General features: G+C 35.5%; 2 protein-coding genes across 2 annotated transcripts in view; one reads left to right on the top strand and one right to left on the bottom strand.

Moving 5' to 3' along the window:
- The window catches only part of XKR9 (XK, Kell blood group complex subunit-related family, member 9), a 65194-nt gene that overhangs the window by 22771 nt on the left and 24920 nt on the right, over positions 1 to 17503 (top strand). The gene's annotated exons all lie outside the window — the stretch shown is intronic.
- The window catches only part of LACTB2 (lactamase, beta 2), a 30365-nt gene that overhangs the window by 11723 nt on the left and 1139 nt on the right, over positions 1 to 17503 (bottom strand). Inside the window, exons 2-3 of the mRNA XM_004679810.1 lie at positions 10883 to 11046; positions 6106 to 6232 (exon numbers count right to left, since the gene is read on the bottom strand). Of these exons, the coding sequence (XP_004679867.1) occupies positions 6106 to 6232; positions 10883 to 11046 (291 nt within the window). The remainder of the gene's footprint in view (positions 1 to 6105; positions 6233 to 10882; positions 11047 to 17503) is intronic.

Raw genomic sequence — 17503 nt, 5'->3', positions numbered from 1 at the left:
CAGGGAGGGCCTGTTTGGAATATTTTAAATAAATATTCTCAATGATAGATTTTTGGGAGAGGACCAGACAAATGTGTACATAGTGGCATTTAACATTTAGGAACTGAGCATGTGTAGTCCTGGCTGAAGACAGTGATTGAACCCTGGATCTGTTTTGTTTTCCTCCTAACTACTACCATCAATAAAATCACCTTATCTAATAAAATTACCTTATCTATTTTTTGTTTATTTTCCTTTTTTTAAATTTCACTAGTCAGTGAAATACTGGTTTGCAACATTATATAGGTTTCCCTGTATAGAATTATAGTTTGCCTTTATATATATATTAAAGGAATTTTTAGATATAAATCCACATGGATGAGAAAAGATTATATCATTATGATTTTAGAAGCTAGAGGGAAGATAGAAGAGTGATATGTGACTTATCAGATAGAAAACTGAAGCCTATGCTTGTGGTGAAAGCTGAGAACCAACCAGTTTTATGCTGCAGAATTCTCCAGTTTTTGAGGATCTGGGTCACTAGGAATCTGGAAGCAGAGGATAAAGTGGGGAGGGGTGGTCAAAATAAGGACTAATCGATTCATTTTCAGAAAACAGAACTTTATTTCAGGCATAAGATAGCAGGGTTGAAGTTTCCTCCAGACTTAGTATTCATACCCAGTGAAACATAAGTTGTTGGATTAGAAAAAAAGACATTTTTAGATATGTAGGTTCTCAAAAAAGTACTCTTTCACAGGAAGCCATAGGAGATGAGTTGCACCAGAAAAGGAAATTATGGAATACAGAAATAGAAGATCCAACACTGTAAAGAGTCAAAGGGATCCAACACTGAAAAACGCTGAGGTGGAAGGAAATTCAGGTCTGGAAAGAAACCAGCTCAGATTGCAGCAGGTTCAGTGGCTATGGGGGAAGTTATTCTGGAAGATGAAAGTAAGAGAATCCTTGGCACTTATTTTATATTATATTTCTACTTTTCTACTCTACATGCCCATCTGCTTTAATAACCACATGTACTTGATACATTTAAATGTCCTGAGAAAATATTTATATAATCAAGATTGAATTAATAGTAAGTATATAGAATACTATATAGAAATAGCTTATTATATGGTTCAGCTCAAATAGCATGTAAAACTGTAAATAATGAATATTGATCTAAACAAAATTATTATGTTAGAAGGTTGGGAAATAAGAATAGTTCTCATAAATAGCAGAAGTGAAAAGCCAATGGTGTTTTTTGAGAGTGGGAAATTAATAAATACCTAAAATGGAAAAAGACCAAGATATTGACAGGAATTGAATAATCCTCCAGGATTTGTTACACTTAGAGCGCCAGTCTGTTTACTTTTTTCTCCCTAGAGGCAACCACTTTCACTTTAGAATTTTTTTTTTTTAAGACTTATTTATTTACGCTTACGGAACTGGGATACAGGCCAGAGGTGTGGTGGGTGAGAGGATTCACCAGAGACAGAGTGGGGAGCAGAACAGGCAGATCTACTGAAATACACTGCTGAGGGGAGCAGTGGGCAGGTCAGGAGAGGTCTACTGTGCCATGTGGGTCACCTCCCTGGCAGGGGATTGAACTCGTGCTGCAGTGGCTTCTGAGAGCTTCATAATGGGTGCTTTAACAAACGCTTGCATCACCAGGGAGAGCCCTCACTTTAGAAATTTTTATGTCATTTCCATGTATAACAAACCCATACTATCAAAGGTAATTCTGTGAGTCTCTCATCCTTGGGGGCCTAATGAGCCTAGTAAAGATAAAGATATCTAAATGTATTTTAAAATTTGGATTTTTAGATTATGGTAGGTATAATAAGAAGTAAATATATATATATTTTTTAAAGATTTATTTATTTATTCATACAGAACTGGGGTACAGACCAGAGATGTGGAGGGTGAGAGCATTCACCAGAGACAGAGTGGGGAACAGAACAGGCAGATCGACGAAGTACATTGCTGAGGGGAGCAGTGGGCGGTCAGGAGAGGTCTGCCATGCCATGTGGTCACCTCTGGGGCGGGCGGGGATTGAACTCATGCCGAAGTGGCTTTAGCTTCTCAGTGCAGTGCTTTAACCCGCTGCGCCACCAGGGAGGGCCCAAGAAGTAAATCTTTTTAATAAAATGATCCAAGAGTAGTATCTTAGATTACACAACTTATTTAAAGTCTAATCTTGTATTAAAAAGAGAATCCATAAAGAGAAGTACACAGATATATGTTTAAAATTGTGTTAAGCTTCACTCATAGGACAGTGTTACTAAGGAGGAACAATGAAACTTCAATAAAAAGATGTGTAATTGTCAGCAGCAACTAGAGGTTCAGTATTTTCACAGGACAAAGCTAGCAAAAATTTTAAAGTCAGGTTATTTCACCACTACTTAACTTATCCTACAGCAAAGAAAGAGAGGGAAAGCTTATATGAGTCCTAAGTCTGACAAAGATTGCATAAAATTAAGTTCACTCCCTATTTTTACTAGTGAGTCATTACAAAAAACTTAACTAAAAGATTAATAGAATCCCCAAATCATATCATGACCAAATAAAATTATTCAAAAAACCACAAAGGTGACTCAGTATTCTAAGATTCCTGAAAATAATAAAGCTGTGGAGAAAACCAGTAAGATTATCTCCCCACACTGCAAAGATATTTGACAAAATTCAACTCTTACTAAATAACAGCATATAAGAAAACTGTTATGGTTATAGAAGAGTTTCTCTTTTGTTCTCACCATCAATCACACTCTTGATACTAAATATTAAAACTGTAAAGTCTTTATAAGAATATGCTAAAAGTATAGTAGATATAAGGAAAAAGAACACACGATACTGATATAATGGGAGCAATTATTTTTGAGAGGCATTAAAAACTGACATTAAGGACTATTATGCTTTTATGGCTTTTCAAGTATGTGCTTTACATATTGGAAACTATTACTATATTTTAGATGCACCAGGGCCAGGTTATTAATGAGCTGTTAGAAATTGTCTCTTTTGTCTGATTAAAACTGCTGCAACATGTTAGTCAGAGTATGCAATGTTAAATGAAAATAATTACAGGAGGTATATTTCCAGCAACATAAAATATGCATGGGAGTGTCTTATCTTATGGATAATCACACATAAAGTGCATTTACTACCCCCAGTCTTTTTTTTTTAATTTACAAACACTTATTTAGAGAACTATTTGTTTGTAGAGCCTGCAAACTGTTTAATACATCAATTGCGTATAATGCTTCCTTTATTATTCCCCAAGCCAGAACTCAATCATGTTTTTGATACTTTGAAGGTGGAAGGCAGTTAAGATTTCTTAAGTTAGGTTTTCAGAAATTCTAATTCTCCAGTCACTTGAGTGGCAAATGTTTGAATTTGCATTAAAAACTATGTTAAAATTCAGCTCACATAGGCAGGCGGAGAAAAAGAAATGACATCAGAGATGCTTTGCTAAAGATCAGAGAAATGCAGCTGTGGCCTTCCCATTCATCAGGTAGAGCATTTATCTAGTCTGCCATTTTTCTGATAGACTTTCTAAGGATGACTCTTTTCAGATATTTTACAACAGCCAACAAAAGCCATCAGATTGACTTTTCTTCAAGAATTTAAACTTAATTCACTAGAAAATTCCTGAAGGTTATATCCATAATCATATCCCTTTTGAGAAACTGCTAACTTTCTATTTTTTTACTGAAGGATTTTTATGGGTATTATCTGTATATCTATTGTACTTTATTTTCTTTCAAAATGGGCAAGTGGACAAGGTCAACTGTACATCAAATCCTTGGACTCTTTAACTAGATTTAACCTGTGTATATAGAACTTTTCTCTAGTAAGGAGTCTAAATGAATTTAAAGCAATTAAGTTTTACTGACTTTACAAAAATGGTAATTGGAAACAGTGGTCATCAGCAAATTAAATGTTTTGTTCAGATTTTAGCATAATCAGAATTTACATTTTTAGAAAAGATTTACTGATAAGTCACTTAAAAGGAGTGTCTGTTTTTTGAGGATTATTTGTGTTACCCCAAATCTTTAAACAGATTCCTTAATTAGAACTTAGCAAAACAAAAATGAGACAGATTTTAGGTACCTTTAAGATCAATGGCATCAATTTGCTCTATCAGTCTAACTGAAGGGTGGAGATGGTGACAGAAAGCAAGCATGAAGGTGGCTTTGAGGCGCAGGCATTATTTCTTGATCTGAATGCTGCTCATATGGTTTGTTCAGATTATAACAAATGACTACATCACACATTGATATACACACATTTCTGTTTATATACTTATTTTTAAAAGGAGCATTTTAGGAAAACTGCTGGTTTGTAAATTAAAATTTGCAAAATGTAAAACAGGGAACATTGGTTTGAATCTAGATATCTAGTACTTCATTTCTTTGTACACAGAAGATATTCAGTGCTTTATATTAGGGACTGAGGATATAAAGATGAATATGGTATCTTCCTATGGCAGAGAAGGGCTAGCTTCTCATAAAACTAGTTTCAAGTGAAAATAGTTTCTTGGGCATGAAATTAAACCATATTCCCTTGTCTCCCAACAGCCAAAATTAGCACATACTGAATTGATAGCCAGTGTAATAAAAGGCTTGTTTCATGAAAACCTCCCATGCAAGATGTCTTCCATGCCTTAGTCTCTATCTATGGACTAATTGAGATGATTACAACAGTCATGAAAGAGTCAAGTCACAAAGTGGGGGGGGGGATCCTTGTAAGAGGCTTGTAAGAGGTCCACTTAATCAGGAAACTTTCTGGACTTTATGTGACTGAAAAATAAACTTTTCCCATTTTTGAGCCTTTTCTGGGTTGGTTTGCTGTAGCAACTGGCATTAACTAATAATGTGAATCTAAGGATTTGTCTTTTAAGAAGACATCTATCTGTATACACAAAAATTATAATTTAATAAGTACTATAGTAAAATAAAAAAATTCATATGAATGTTAGAGGAGGGAGCAGTGAATTTTATTCAAAGAAGATTCTTGAAGTAAGCAACATGTGAAATGATCTTTGAAGGAAGAATCTGTAAGAATTTACCAGAAAGACATAGCAGGAAAGGGTGGCCTAATAAATGGGGAGGTCTGAGCAAAGGCACGAATATATGCAATATGTCAGGAGTATGTGGAAATGGCTATTGTGTTTGCATGGAGGGGATGAGAAAAGACTAGAAAAATGACTTGGGTCAGACTGTGACATGGTAAATACACTAAGTATAACTTCCTAGTTATGTTAGTTTACTTATACGTTGAAAAAAACTAACCTAATTATATGTGGTAGGCAGGGGTAGGGACAGTGGTAAAGGCAAAGGACCAAGGTGCAGCAATTAGAGACTGAGGGAGAGAATGAAGAAAGTCATAATTAGTTCAGTCTCAAAATTACTGCATTAAAATCACCTTTCTGACTCTCTCAACAGGTCATAAGCACTGAATGGTCTGGTATAAAAAATATTTACTTTAGGTAAGGGTCAGCTTTTGGAAGTGAGAGCATGGAAAAGCCTTAAAATAAACTAGTGGGCAGACCTATAAGCGAACCCAACAAATCTATTTTTAATAATTAAAATGTCTTTATTTAAAAAATGATAATTAGGCCCTCCCTGGTGGCACAGTGGGTTAAAGCACAGCACTAAGAAGCTAAAGCCACTTCAGCATGAGTTCGAATCCCGCCTGCCCCGGAGATGATCCATATGGCGCGGCAGACCTCTCCTGACCTGACCCTCCTGCTGATCTCCTCAGCAGTATACTTCGTCAGTAGGCCGTTCTGCTCCCCACTGTCTCCGGTGAAGCCTCTCACCGCTTCTGCACCTCTGGCCTGTACCCAGTTCTATATGCATAGCTAAATAAATCTTTAAAAAAATGATAATTATATAATTCAAAAATAATTAAAATTAAGAGTAGAGAGTTGGTGTTCCTGTTTCTCACCAGCTCATTATCTTTTTACAGAGTAACAATTTTATCAGATCTTTTGTGTCCTTCCTGAGACATTCTCTACTCATCCAAGCAAATATGCAGAAGTCTTCTTTCTATAACCTTTTTAACACATATTCATAGGACTCCCCCTGTCACTGCCTCCCTGGTGAAAAGACATTTAGGACATTGACATACCTGAGAGTGGCACCCTCGGTTTTAATGAGATCACCATCTTTCAGATACACATACTGTTGTTCTCCATCTCCTATAACTTCTTCTTTCTGAGGATTTCTTGGCAGTTTTTTTATGCAAAATGTAGTATCTAGTCACAAAACGTGTAAAATATATTAAGTCATGCTTTAAAATATAGTGCAGTCTTTTCAGAGATCAACATTCCTAGAGATAACATGAAGGACTGCAAAAGATATTAACATTGAAACAGTAAAAATGGTATAAATTATAGCAGCATATTCTGGGATGATAACTTTCTTTTATTGTAACAAAAGAGCTTTCTATTCTCTTATGATCCTCTAAGTCTACATAAAAGTCTTTGTGTTCTTCTAGTGACTCCTATTTTATACAATTTGAAAGTAGTTCTTTATAATCTAACTAGCTCAGTTATCAAGATGGGTGTTGAAGAAGTAGTAACAGAGAACCTGAAAACCCCACCTGTCTATCTAGTGCCTAACTTACAGTAAAAGAAATCATGGTGTCCTGACATTAGTTAACAGTAAACAAGTGATAGTAAAATTCAAGCCCCAAACCTGGGGCTAAGATAATAAAACGCTACAATAAATTTAACCTATACCTCTCAATTACAAAGGAATATCAATAACTAGCCAATTAATAGTTGAGCGCAAATTATCTAACCAGTATCGTATGTATAGTGTGAGTAAAATTCCATGACATCAAAGTAATTAAAAACTGTTTTAATTGGGTAAATAAAACTTACAAACAAGAAGTAATTAAAGAACTAAGTACTATTTAAAGAATACAAAGTAAATGATTTAGATAATAAAAACAAGAGTTTAAAGGAAGGAGAAAAGCTAAAGGATTCATTAATATAACAGAGGTATGCTATACAGGATGAGGAGGATGGGAAAAGTTAAGAGAAAAGAATTATAGGTAAGAGAACAGTATTAGCAAAGGTGTGGGGATGAGAACAAGCGTGGCATAAGTACAGCAACATACTGCTACCAACTTGTTTAGTGCAAAACACTGTCTGGGAAGAGTGGAGAAAGTTGTGATAGGTTGGAAGATCTACTATCAAGGAGGGCCTCAAATTCCTTTTCAGGAGATAGGAATAATTCAAATTTCACTGAATGTGGCCACTGTACACTCTTCTTTAAGTTAATGAAACAGTGTTAACAGTTAATCAATATGGCAGCCATTGGTGGGGAGATTGGAACGTGAGAGAACAGACAGATCAGGAGGGGATGACCTGAATAGAAGGTAAAGAGTATTAGGGGTAGGTCAGAGAAGAAGACCTATGGAGTAAGAAAAAGTTATTCAAAGAAAAACTGATAAGGCACATAAGTCTGGTTAGTATGGAGAACAAAGGAAATGGAAACACTGAAGTAAATATAAAACAACCAGCACCTTCCATCTCCAACCCCAAACTCTACTACTTTCTTACAGGCTAAAGCCAAAATAATTATAATATTCTGGGAAATGACACTCATAGTAAGTCTGTCTTCATTATTGAGTGAGATGGGGAGGTATTTTCTTTGTTTTTGCTTTTAATCTGCACAATTTTGTCTCTTTATTAAAGACACGGTATTTTGAGTTGTAAGCCTTTTGGCAGACAGTCTTCCCCACCCAAATCACATTTACCTTAAAATTTCCAAAAAAGAAAGAAATTATACTGTAAAATTACTTTGTGTCAGTTTTTAATATTATGTATAAATATGAAGACACATCTTCTATTCATAATAGCAATCTATTGGCAGGATGAAAAGGGCATGCTGAAAGCAATCATATAATAATCATTTTGATAACAACTTATTGAGAAACGATTTACCCTTTTAAAGTTACAAGTACATATTTAAAAACTCATATTTAAAGAACTGTGCAACCATCAACATGGTCTCATTTTAGAACATTTTTAAAACTGCCCAAAGAAATCCTGTAACTAGTGGCAGTCACTTTCTATTCTCCTCTCAGCTTCTGACAACCACTTGTCTGTCACTATCAAGTAATTATTTATCAGGAGCAAACACTCAGGTATTTGTTAAGGTTTAAATAATCAATTATAACATCATTGCTAATGCTAATTATTTAAACTGATACATGGTATTGGTCACATATAATGCTTTTTAATAAAAAACATATTCTAAATGAAAAACAGAGAAGCAAACATCGGAGTCTTCTGGTCTCAGTTGTGAAATATGTGGCAAAGATCCAATTTCTGCTGCAAACCAGTAAAATATTTCTATAGAATTTACTAAGAACCAAAAAACAAAAACAAAACCAAAAAACCCAAACAAAACATTCAAGCATTCTGGGGTTAAATAATTCTCCTGTCTACATACCAGGGCCCTCCCTGGTGGTGCATCGGGTTAAAGCACAGCACTAAGAAGCTTAAGCCACTTCCACATGAGTTCGATCCCCATCTGCCCCGGAGGAGATCCACATGGCGAGGCAGACCTCTCCTGACCCGCCCGCTGCTCCCCTCAGCAATGTACTTTGTCGATCTGCCTGTTCTGCTCCCAGCTCTGTCTCTGGTGAATCCTTTCACCCTCCGCATCTCTGGCCTGTACCCCAGTTCTGTATGCACAAACAAATAAATCTTTAAAAAAAAAAAATTCTCCTGTCTAGTAAAATTCACTCCCTGTAGGTCATTAGTAATTTCTAAATCATACACTGTATTTGTAAAATTTTTAGCAAGTTGCTATGGAGTTACTATATATTTCCACTAAAATCTTATAAAAGATATCCTTATTTTTGTGTGGCCTATAAAAATGCAGGTTGTTAGAAATACAAAGTTGGAAATTTCTGCAAAAATAATAATTAAACATAACAGTAAAACAATGTAGAAAAAGTAAATAATCATAAAACAAAATGGAATATGAATGCTAGTGATTAAGAATTTAGAATGAAGAAATACACCTCCACAACTCAGTACTGAGCAACTCCAGATGTGTATGTAGTTTGTTTAGTTTTGATAAGGTTCAGAATGAAGGACAACAGCCACTATTAAAGTTTTAGTGGCTATAAAGCAGTTCCAAATTTCTCATTGATCTTCTTAAAAGAATCAAATAAGTAATCCATTACAAAAATATTTATTATTTTGAGTGGAACCCAAAACTTAAAAATTTTAAGTCCAATAGGCAAAAGATAAACAACTTGTGTTATATCCTACCATGAGCTGCTACTTGGAAATTCAAATTTCTGATACATGAAACATGGGTAGATATCAAAAACAAGATAATGTGTGAAAAAAGTCAAACACAGAAAACACAGAAAGTGATTCTGTATTGGCCATTAAGTGAAATTCTGGAATAGACAAAACTAACCTATAGTGCAATAAAGCACATCACTGGTTGCTGGAAGTGGAGGAGAAATCCCTGAGGGACACAGAACTGATATTTAGGGTGAGGGGAGTATTCTTTACCTTGATAGGGTCATATAGGTGTTTAGAGTTGTTAAAACACCACTAATTTAATACACATAAAACTGATACCATTTATATATATAAATTAAAACTAAATGAAGTTGATCTTTCAAGTAGAAAAGGAGCTGCAAACATTTTAACTTTTCAAATTGACCCTCATGCTCTAAGAGTTGACCAAAGGTAATTAAGAACCCTCAGTGTAATTTTTTAATTTACAAAATTTAAAGGGTAGCCCAACAGGGAAAGAAAGATGAGGAAACATCAGACTGAGAGAATGAGTTCCTATAGCGCACAGTCTCCTTGGGCTTCTGCTGGACTGGAAGAGGGTAGATAATAGATATGTTACACACTTTTTTACAGTGTACAGGGTGGTGATACTGGGTGCTGCAGTTGAGAATATTTTAGTGCTGCAATTGTAATCTTGACATAAAAATAACACACAAAAACATTAGCTGAAAGCAATGTGCATCCTCTTCTAAATGGCCATCTTCATGTGCCTTGACCACGCCAACTGTACACCCATTCCCGTATCTGCTCCTGCAGTGCCCTCTGCTTGGGGTGCCCTTCTCTCAGACACCAGTGTAGATTACTGTTCTCTTTGCATCTTAGGTAAGGTGCACTGTCCTTTTCCACTTATTCTCTCCTTATTTTTAGCTTTAGCTTTTCCCAAAGCACCCTCCCATGCTATTTATTTACCATTTACCTCCCTATTAGAATCAATGTTTCATGAGAGTATTCTTTCTTCAGATCACTGCTATTTCCCTTCTGTCAAAAATGTATCTATTTATAGCAGTTAGTTGAGTATTTAAATGATCTATGTGTGTGATAGTAGAATGAAGGAATATGGAGCTAGATAGTAAGATGTCATTACTGAAGAGATGTCAAGCACAAAAAATAATACAGTGATCTTTCACCAGTATTTTAGGATCTGAAAGCAATTGCCTTAAATTTTTGGAAGACCTAAAATCATATTTAGAATGTGGACAATTATAGCACCAACATGAGCGTACCCACATAAAGTATTAAGCACAATGCCTGGTATGTAGTATCTGTCGACAATGGTTGGTTTTTATTAAACACGATGTAGAAATTGTCATACAGATCAAATTAAAATTGGTCACCACTAGGCAAAGGAGCAAAAAAGAGAAGACACTTGAAATACAAAATAGGACTTTTTCTTCATTCCTTTGTTAAAATTGGAGAGTGTTCAAGTTATATTAATGTCTAAAAATATCATTTAAATATAAGATATTCAATAGGTGTTTTACTAGCTTATTTACTTATCCTGTAACTGAAACAAACTATTCTGAAAATATGCTTTTCCTTAATAATAAGTTTAGTGAAAGTTTTTTTATTTACCATTACTGATGCTTTTACAAATATCTCCTATGCCTCCAGTGTGATCACGGTGCCAATGAGTCACTACGATTTCCTGAATTCCTGTGTTAAATTCAGTCAGAGCCTGCTTTAAACAGCTGATGTACTCTGGAATTGCTGGTTCTCCAGTGTCAATGAGGATTCTCCTGAAAATTAAATGGAAGATAATTAACACAACCAGAACAGAGTTAATACTAACATATTAACTAGAATATTTCCATTTAAGAAACTGTATCTATTGCTTTACTTTCAACATTCTTAGATCCATAACTGTAGCTTCACTATAGAAATCTTACCTATAAGTTCTTCAAAACTTAGAGCCAAAATTTAAACCATTTATTGAATATCTTCTATTTAAATTATATTCAAAATTTAGGTCTAAACAAGGAATAAATACTTACCAGCACTTAAATATGGCATTAATTGAAGGACATTGCCTTTTTTAACCATCATATTCCTTTTAATAACAGCGTAAGTTAAGATATTCCATTATATATAGAAATTAAGTAGCTTGTTCAAGGTTATGGTACATTCAAGCCAGCATTCACTCAGTATTTTGTACCACAATATGTACTCTTGTTCACTTTGCCTTTAAGGTCTTCTACAATATCCTCAAATGTCTCAGATCTGAAAGAAATTGTTTCGAAGTTCTCCCTAATAAAGCTAATTTCTGCAGTAGATACAAAGCTCAATATTGAAGTTTTACATTGGTTCCTTCACACATGAAACGGAAACAGAGAAATATGGGGGGAATGTGATTTGTTTGCTTTCTTATAAGTATACTTATAGCATATATAACCTTATAGTTACATTTTTTGCTTGTAGTCTTGAACCTTCCTTATACTTTTTTGCCCTTCCTCTATTTTTTCTTTCTCTCTCAAGTTTTTCTGAACTAAAAGAGGATTCCACTTTCCTTTTCAAGAACCAATTCTCAAACTTCTTAATTCATACAATTTCTAAAGTTAACAGCTGCCTAATTCAGGCTGGGGGAGGGATTAGTCTTGAGATTCATCATTCATCTCTTGGCAGTAACTTTTTATGAATTATCTATTTATCTATCTATTTATTCTTGATAAAAACCCTGTTTACTTCCTAGTGGAGGATGGGAAGAATAAGTTGTGGAAAGAAGCAGTAGTGACTGATATCAGAAAGCATTTTGTGGAACATTAAAATAGGGTAAATTTGACAGGAGTTAACTGTATGGCTATTTTATATTGGATGGCTTGTTTCCCTAATCCTATCCCTTAAAAGTCAGCACCAATAAATAAAAACACATTGCTCTCACAGATGGGGGTGGGGTGAGGTGGGGGGACAGCAGCCTTAAGGTCTAGCTGCATTTTAATTCCAAAAAGCAGTGGCTCTACTTTACAGGTACAGCGTCACAATGGACTCATTTGGAGAGAGGGAAACCAGACAGCTATCCAGTCCAATAGTGCATTGTAAGGTCCAATTGGCAGTGGAAGTTTAAGGAAGAGATGGTTTAAAGAACATTTAGGAGGTATAATATACAGGAGCTTTTTAGATAATTGGACAAGAAGGGAATGGAAAAGAATTGATTCTGAGGTTTTTCAGATGAGATGACTAGTGAGTAATTAATCAAGACAGTAAACACTGAAGGGAGCAAATTTGAGTCTGGGTTGGGTCATAGTGAATTTTAATGATACTACAGACCATCTTCTTTTGTTTTTCCCTACAGCACTTATTACCACTGGCATCTATAGGTTTATCTGTTTACTTATTTATTGTCTATCTCCACACCCTCCTGAGCCCCAAAGGCTGAAGCCTTGTCTTTTTCTGCTGCAAGTTAGATACTCAATAAATAAATGCTAAATGAATAAATAAGGTAATATCTTTACTTTTTTTTTTTATTTATTTATGTATACAGAACTGGGGTACAGGCCAGAGGTGCAGGGGCGGTGAGAGGCTTCACCAGAGACAGAGCGGGGAGCAGAACAGGCAGATCGACGAAGTACACTGCTGAGGGGAGCAGCGGGCGGGTCAGGAGAGGTCTGCCGCGCCATGTGGTCACCTCCGGGGCAGGCGGGAATTGAACTCATGCGGAAGTGGCTTTAGCTTCTCAATGCAGTGCTTTAACCCGCTGCGCCACCAGGGAGGGCCTATCTTTACTTTTAACTCATTTAATTATCAGATCAATCCTGAAAGTTTACTCTTGTATAGATAGGGAAACTGAGGCCTTCAAAAGTTGGACATTAGTTTACTCAATGTCACAGGATATATTTGAACTCATAATTTTTCAAATCCAACGCCTATTTTCTCCAGATACGAGGAATACTTAAGCAGTTTTTGATGAATAATGACAGGTAATGGGTTCCTAACGTTTTTCATTTCCTGGGCCCCTTTAGCAGTGTGGTGAAACCTACAGACCAGTCTCAGAATAATATTTTGGAATGCATAAATTACACAGGATTACAAATAAACCAGTTACACTTATATAAAAAAATGAAAAAAACTTGATACAGTATATTCCATGTGCTTATTCACGACCATGAAAATTAGGATCAGCACCAAACTTTCTAATTACTGTAATTTCTAAATAATGATGTACACACTATTTTGAGAGCTATCATGATTGTAATAGCCTATGAAAATATTAGAGAAAAAAATACTTACATTACACTGTGAGCTTTTTTTTTTTTTTTATGCCTATATTCATAATTAAACAAAAGCTTAACTTGCAGTTGGTGGTTAAAAGTATAATTTTTTTCCCTAGCAAAGATCAAACTCCCTGAAATATAACCCTTTGGAGGACTATTGTGGGTTCTTATGAGCTGGCGACTAGCTGGCCACTCATGGGCAACTGTGACCTATTTGCCATCTACAAATCACAGCATAGAATTCCCTGACTACCTACAGAGTATAGCTCATATCATGAGGCAGGCCCAAGGATGCCTAGGTCGTTGTTGACCTGATCACATGGCTGTCTCCATGGTGGTCTCAGGATAACTCTGCCTATGATAACACTGAATACTTTGTTGATGCAAATGTCTCTTGATGTATGGTCAAGATGTCCCCTTCCCTGTCCCTCATACAACTCTGTCACCCATCCTCTGGATTTTATTCCTCATACCATTTTCACATGATCAGCTTTTACTAGCCTGTATGCTTTCAAAATATGGCACAAGAACTTCTGCTCAAGTAGCAGCGTCTTGCCGTGCAAACCTGCTCCATGAATGCTTGTCCCTCATCTTGTTCTTCCTACAAAGAAGCAATGAAGTTCCTGTTGCAACAGACTATAGCATATCTCAGGCTAATAACTCTTGATTCTGGTAGAGAAAGGAGAAAAGCAGATAAAACCAAGTCTGGGATGTCATTCATTAACTATTTTTGTTGATACATACCCCATTGTCTAGAACAGCCCTGTTGCATAACAGGAACTCAATAAATAGCTGAATAAACTTAAAATAAATTTTAAGGAATGATTACCACATATAGAAGCTGTGCTATATAATTTATAAAATGCAAAGCTGAGCAATACAGACTGCTCAAGGATTTCAGGACTTTATGGATTCATTTTCATATATATAACATATGGTGTCATTCTTAGCACTGTGCATTTAGACACACAAAATGAAAAATATACAAAACTACAATATTGTGGTATTCCAAACAAATATTTGCTAGCTTAATATGCTAGATTTTGGTTGCTTCCATGTATTTGGGGATTAGTTACCTAGTAACTGCACACTTTTGATGTTTTAATTAAGATCACTAAGGCTATTTTGGGGGTCTTCTGGATTCTTCCATGCTTCAGGCTAAGACTTCTTCAATATTTGCATAACACCTAAACCTTGCCCCTACTTTTAATTCCTTTCCCCTACCCCCATCCTCTAAAGGAAACTGTTTTTGAAATATATTGTAATCTGAAACTAAATTTAAGTATTGTCTTTATTGTAAAGGCCAGGTGAGATCATGTCCATCAGATGTCAATATGAGATTAATAGGGTTAATATATAGATCCATTAAATCTAGTAAAAAAAAAATGATTGTGCCCTCTGTGGCAAGTGTGTGACAGCATTCTGGCACTAGGGTTTTGTCTTGGTCTAGTACAATAGGCATGGACAAAGTAAAGCCTAACAAAGTGAGTAAAATAAAAAGTCCTGGATTAAACACAATCTATTAACAGTGATGGATCCCCATGCTATAGAACCTAAAAATATAAGCTTCCCCATGCTATAGAACCTAAAAATATAGAACCTAAAAATATAGTAAACAAAAAAGTTATGTTGATAACCTCTTACATACTGGCATAGCAACTTAAACTAGCATTTGGTGTTTTCAATTTTATTATTGATTTCCATCCTTATTATTATTATTTCATTTTACAGAAGAGACTTGTTTTCAGAAAGTTTGATTTGTTTCACTTAACAAGCAAGAAGCAGTGCTTGAAAGCATTATATTCAGATTCAAGGCACAGTGATTTCTCTGTTCAAGCTAGGTAGAAGAGGCCTCCTTAAGCAAACACCTGGAATTACTCTACATGAGGCATAAATAAAACTGTAGCTCCAAAATGTTGTTTCTTCTTTAGCAAACAGTAATTCTATTGCTATGTGTGTGAATAGTTACAGCAGAGCATTAGTACCATCTCTTTGTGGGCTGGTAAACTGTTTTTCTTGGCAACAGACAGTATTCTACCTAGGGAGGTCATCTTGAAAGTTCAAGTTATGCTAATAAAAGGGACAAGAGTGCAGAAGAATTTGTACAGGTCTATGACTGATTTATTCACTGGAGCACAAGGTTAGGTATATAATAGACACTGCAACACTGCTATGTTAATAAAGGAAAAAATTCTTCAGGTGATGGAAATTAGTAGAGTCATTTTCCTCTTTTAGGTATTTTATATTAATATTAAGACAGCTATTAAATGGTCTGTCATTTTGTGGTCACTCTTACAAATTTGTCGGGCATTTTTTGAGCACTTAGTACGAACACCCAATATTGTCTGGATGTTATGAGGGAAATGACAAAAGTATTTGCTAACATTATTTTATGCTTTCCATGACAGAATTTAAATGCTTTTGAGATGATTTTCAACTTAACTTTTAATGACTCCTATTTCATCCCTGTGAGGCAGGTAATATACAGCCCTCATTGTATAAAGAAGGAATCTGAAATTCAGGGTAAACTGTTTTGTCTATTCTGTTCCACTGCATGTCTTTTCCTATTAGAAGTTAAACAATCTGCCTTGAAAGTACTTACTATTTTCATAATAAAGACAAACTAGGATTGCATCTTGTACTTTCATAACACTGGGCCTCTTCACAGAGCTGCTTGAGCATCCTCAGGTAAGGAAGGCAACTGGCTTCTCTAGGTGAGTGAAGGGGTGGAGGTTGAGAAACCCTAGTGCCTTCCGTGATCTTGTCTTGGAAGCTGTTTCTACTTTAGTACTCTTATTCTAGCCGTGACTCACGGGGAGACTTAGACACCTCTTGAAGAGGGGGGTGTATCAAAGAATTGTGGGCATATCTTAAAGCCATCACACCAAGCAAAGGATAGTGAAAAGCACTTAAAGATCTAGAAGAGAGGTTGATTCTATTCATGATATGTGAAAGAGCAACTAGAGCTAAGAGGAAACCAGGAGAATGTGGTGTTAGCAAATGAAGGTTAGTGGTATCAAAAGGTACCAAATGGGAATGGAAAATTACCATTGAGTTTAGTGATGTATCTTATAACTGTTTTGTGCAGCTAAACAGTTGGATAGTGCTCTCAGACATTCTTGGACTCAACTAATATTTATTTCTAGTCACCTTTTACCCAATACAGTACAGTAGTATCATGTGCATATTAACTTATTCTATCTTATCTATCTTATCTATCTATCTATCTATCTATCTATCTATCTATCTATCTATCTATCTATCTATCTATCTATCTATGTATCTATCTATCTATCTACGTATCTATCTTATAGGAGTGATTCTACTTACAGCGACCACTTCACTCTATGAGGTTTTTGAGTGTTATCAGACATTCTTGGACTCAACTAATATTTATTTCTAGTCACTTTTTACCCAATACAGTACAGTAGTATCATGTGCATATTAACTTATTCTATCTATCTATCTATCTATCTATCTATCTATCTATCTATCTATCTATCTATCTATCTATCTATCTATCTAATAGGAGTGATTCTACTTACAGTGACCTTTCACTCTGAGGTTTTTGAGTGTAAGATACAAATCTGCTCTTCCCTCAGTTTCAGGTTTTCTATCTCTCTTTAGCACAAGTACCCTGCTGCTCTTCATGTAATTCTAGTGTTTAAAGATACAGTTATGTATTTTTCAAACAACATGATTTCTAAATGAAAGTCAACTTCTTTGTCTGGATTTCAGATGGAACTACTCGTGGTGGGGAAAATACAAGCTGTGTTAAACTTACTGACAGTACACAGTTCTCCAACAGATGTTCTCCTAATATACTTACTAGGGCAACTGACTATATGCAATTTTCATCTTAGGTATTGAGTTTAGGACCAGTTTAAGATGACACACTGAGGAGACAAGAGAATGCCCAAGGAAACTCTGGGGGTGATGGAGTTCCAGCCAAGTTAGACTGAGCCCTGCTTATTTCTCCACAAGCTTC

Source organism: Condylura cristata, unplaced genomic scaffold, assembly GCF_000260355.1.
Source record: "Condylura cristata isolate star-nosed mole 26May11 unplaced genomic scaffold, ConCri1.0 scaffold00009, whole genome shotgun sequence".
NCBI lineage: Eukaryota > Metazoa > Chordata > Mammalia > Eulipotyphla > Talpidae > Condylura > Condylura cristata.
Note: the sequence above shows the minus strand (reverse complement) of the source record. Positions and strands in the feature narration are given on the sequence as shown.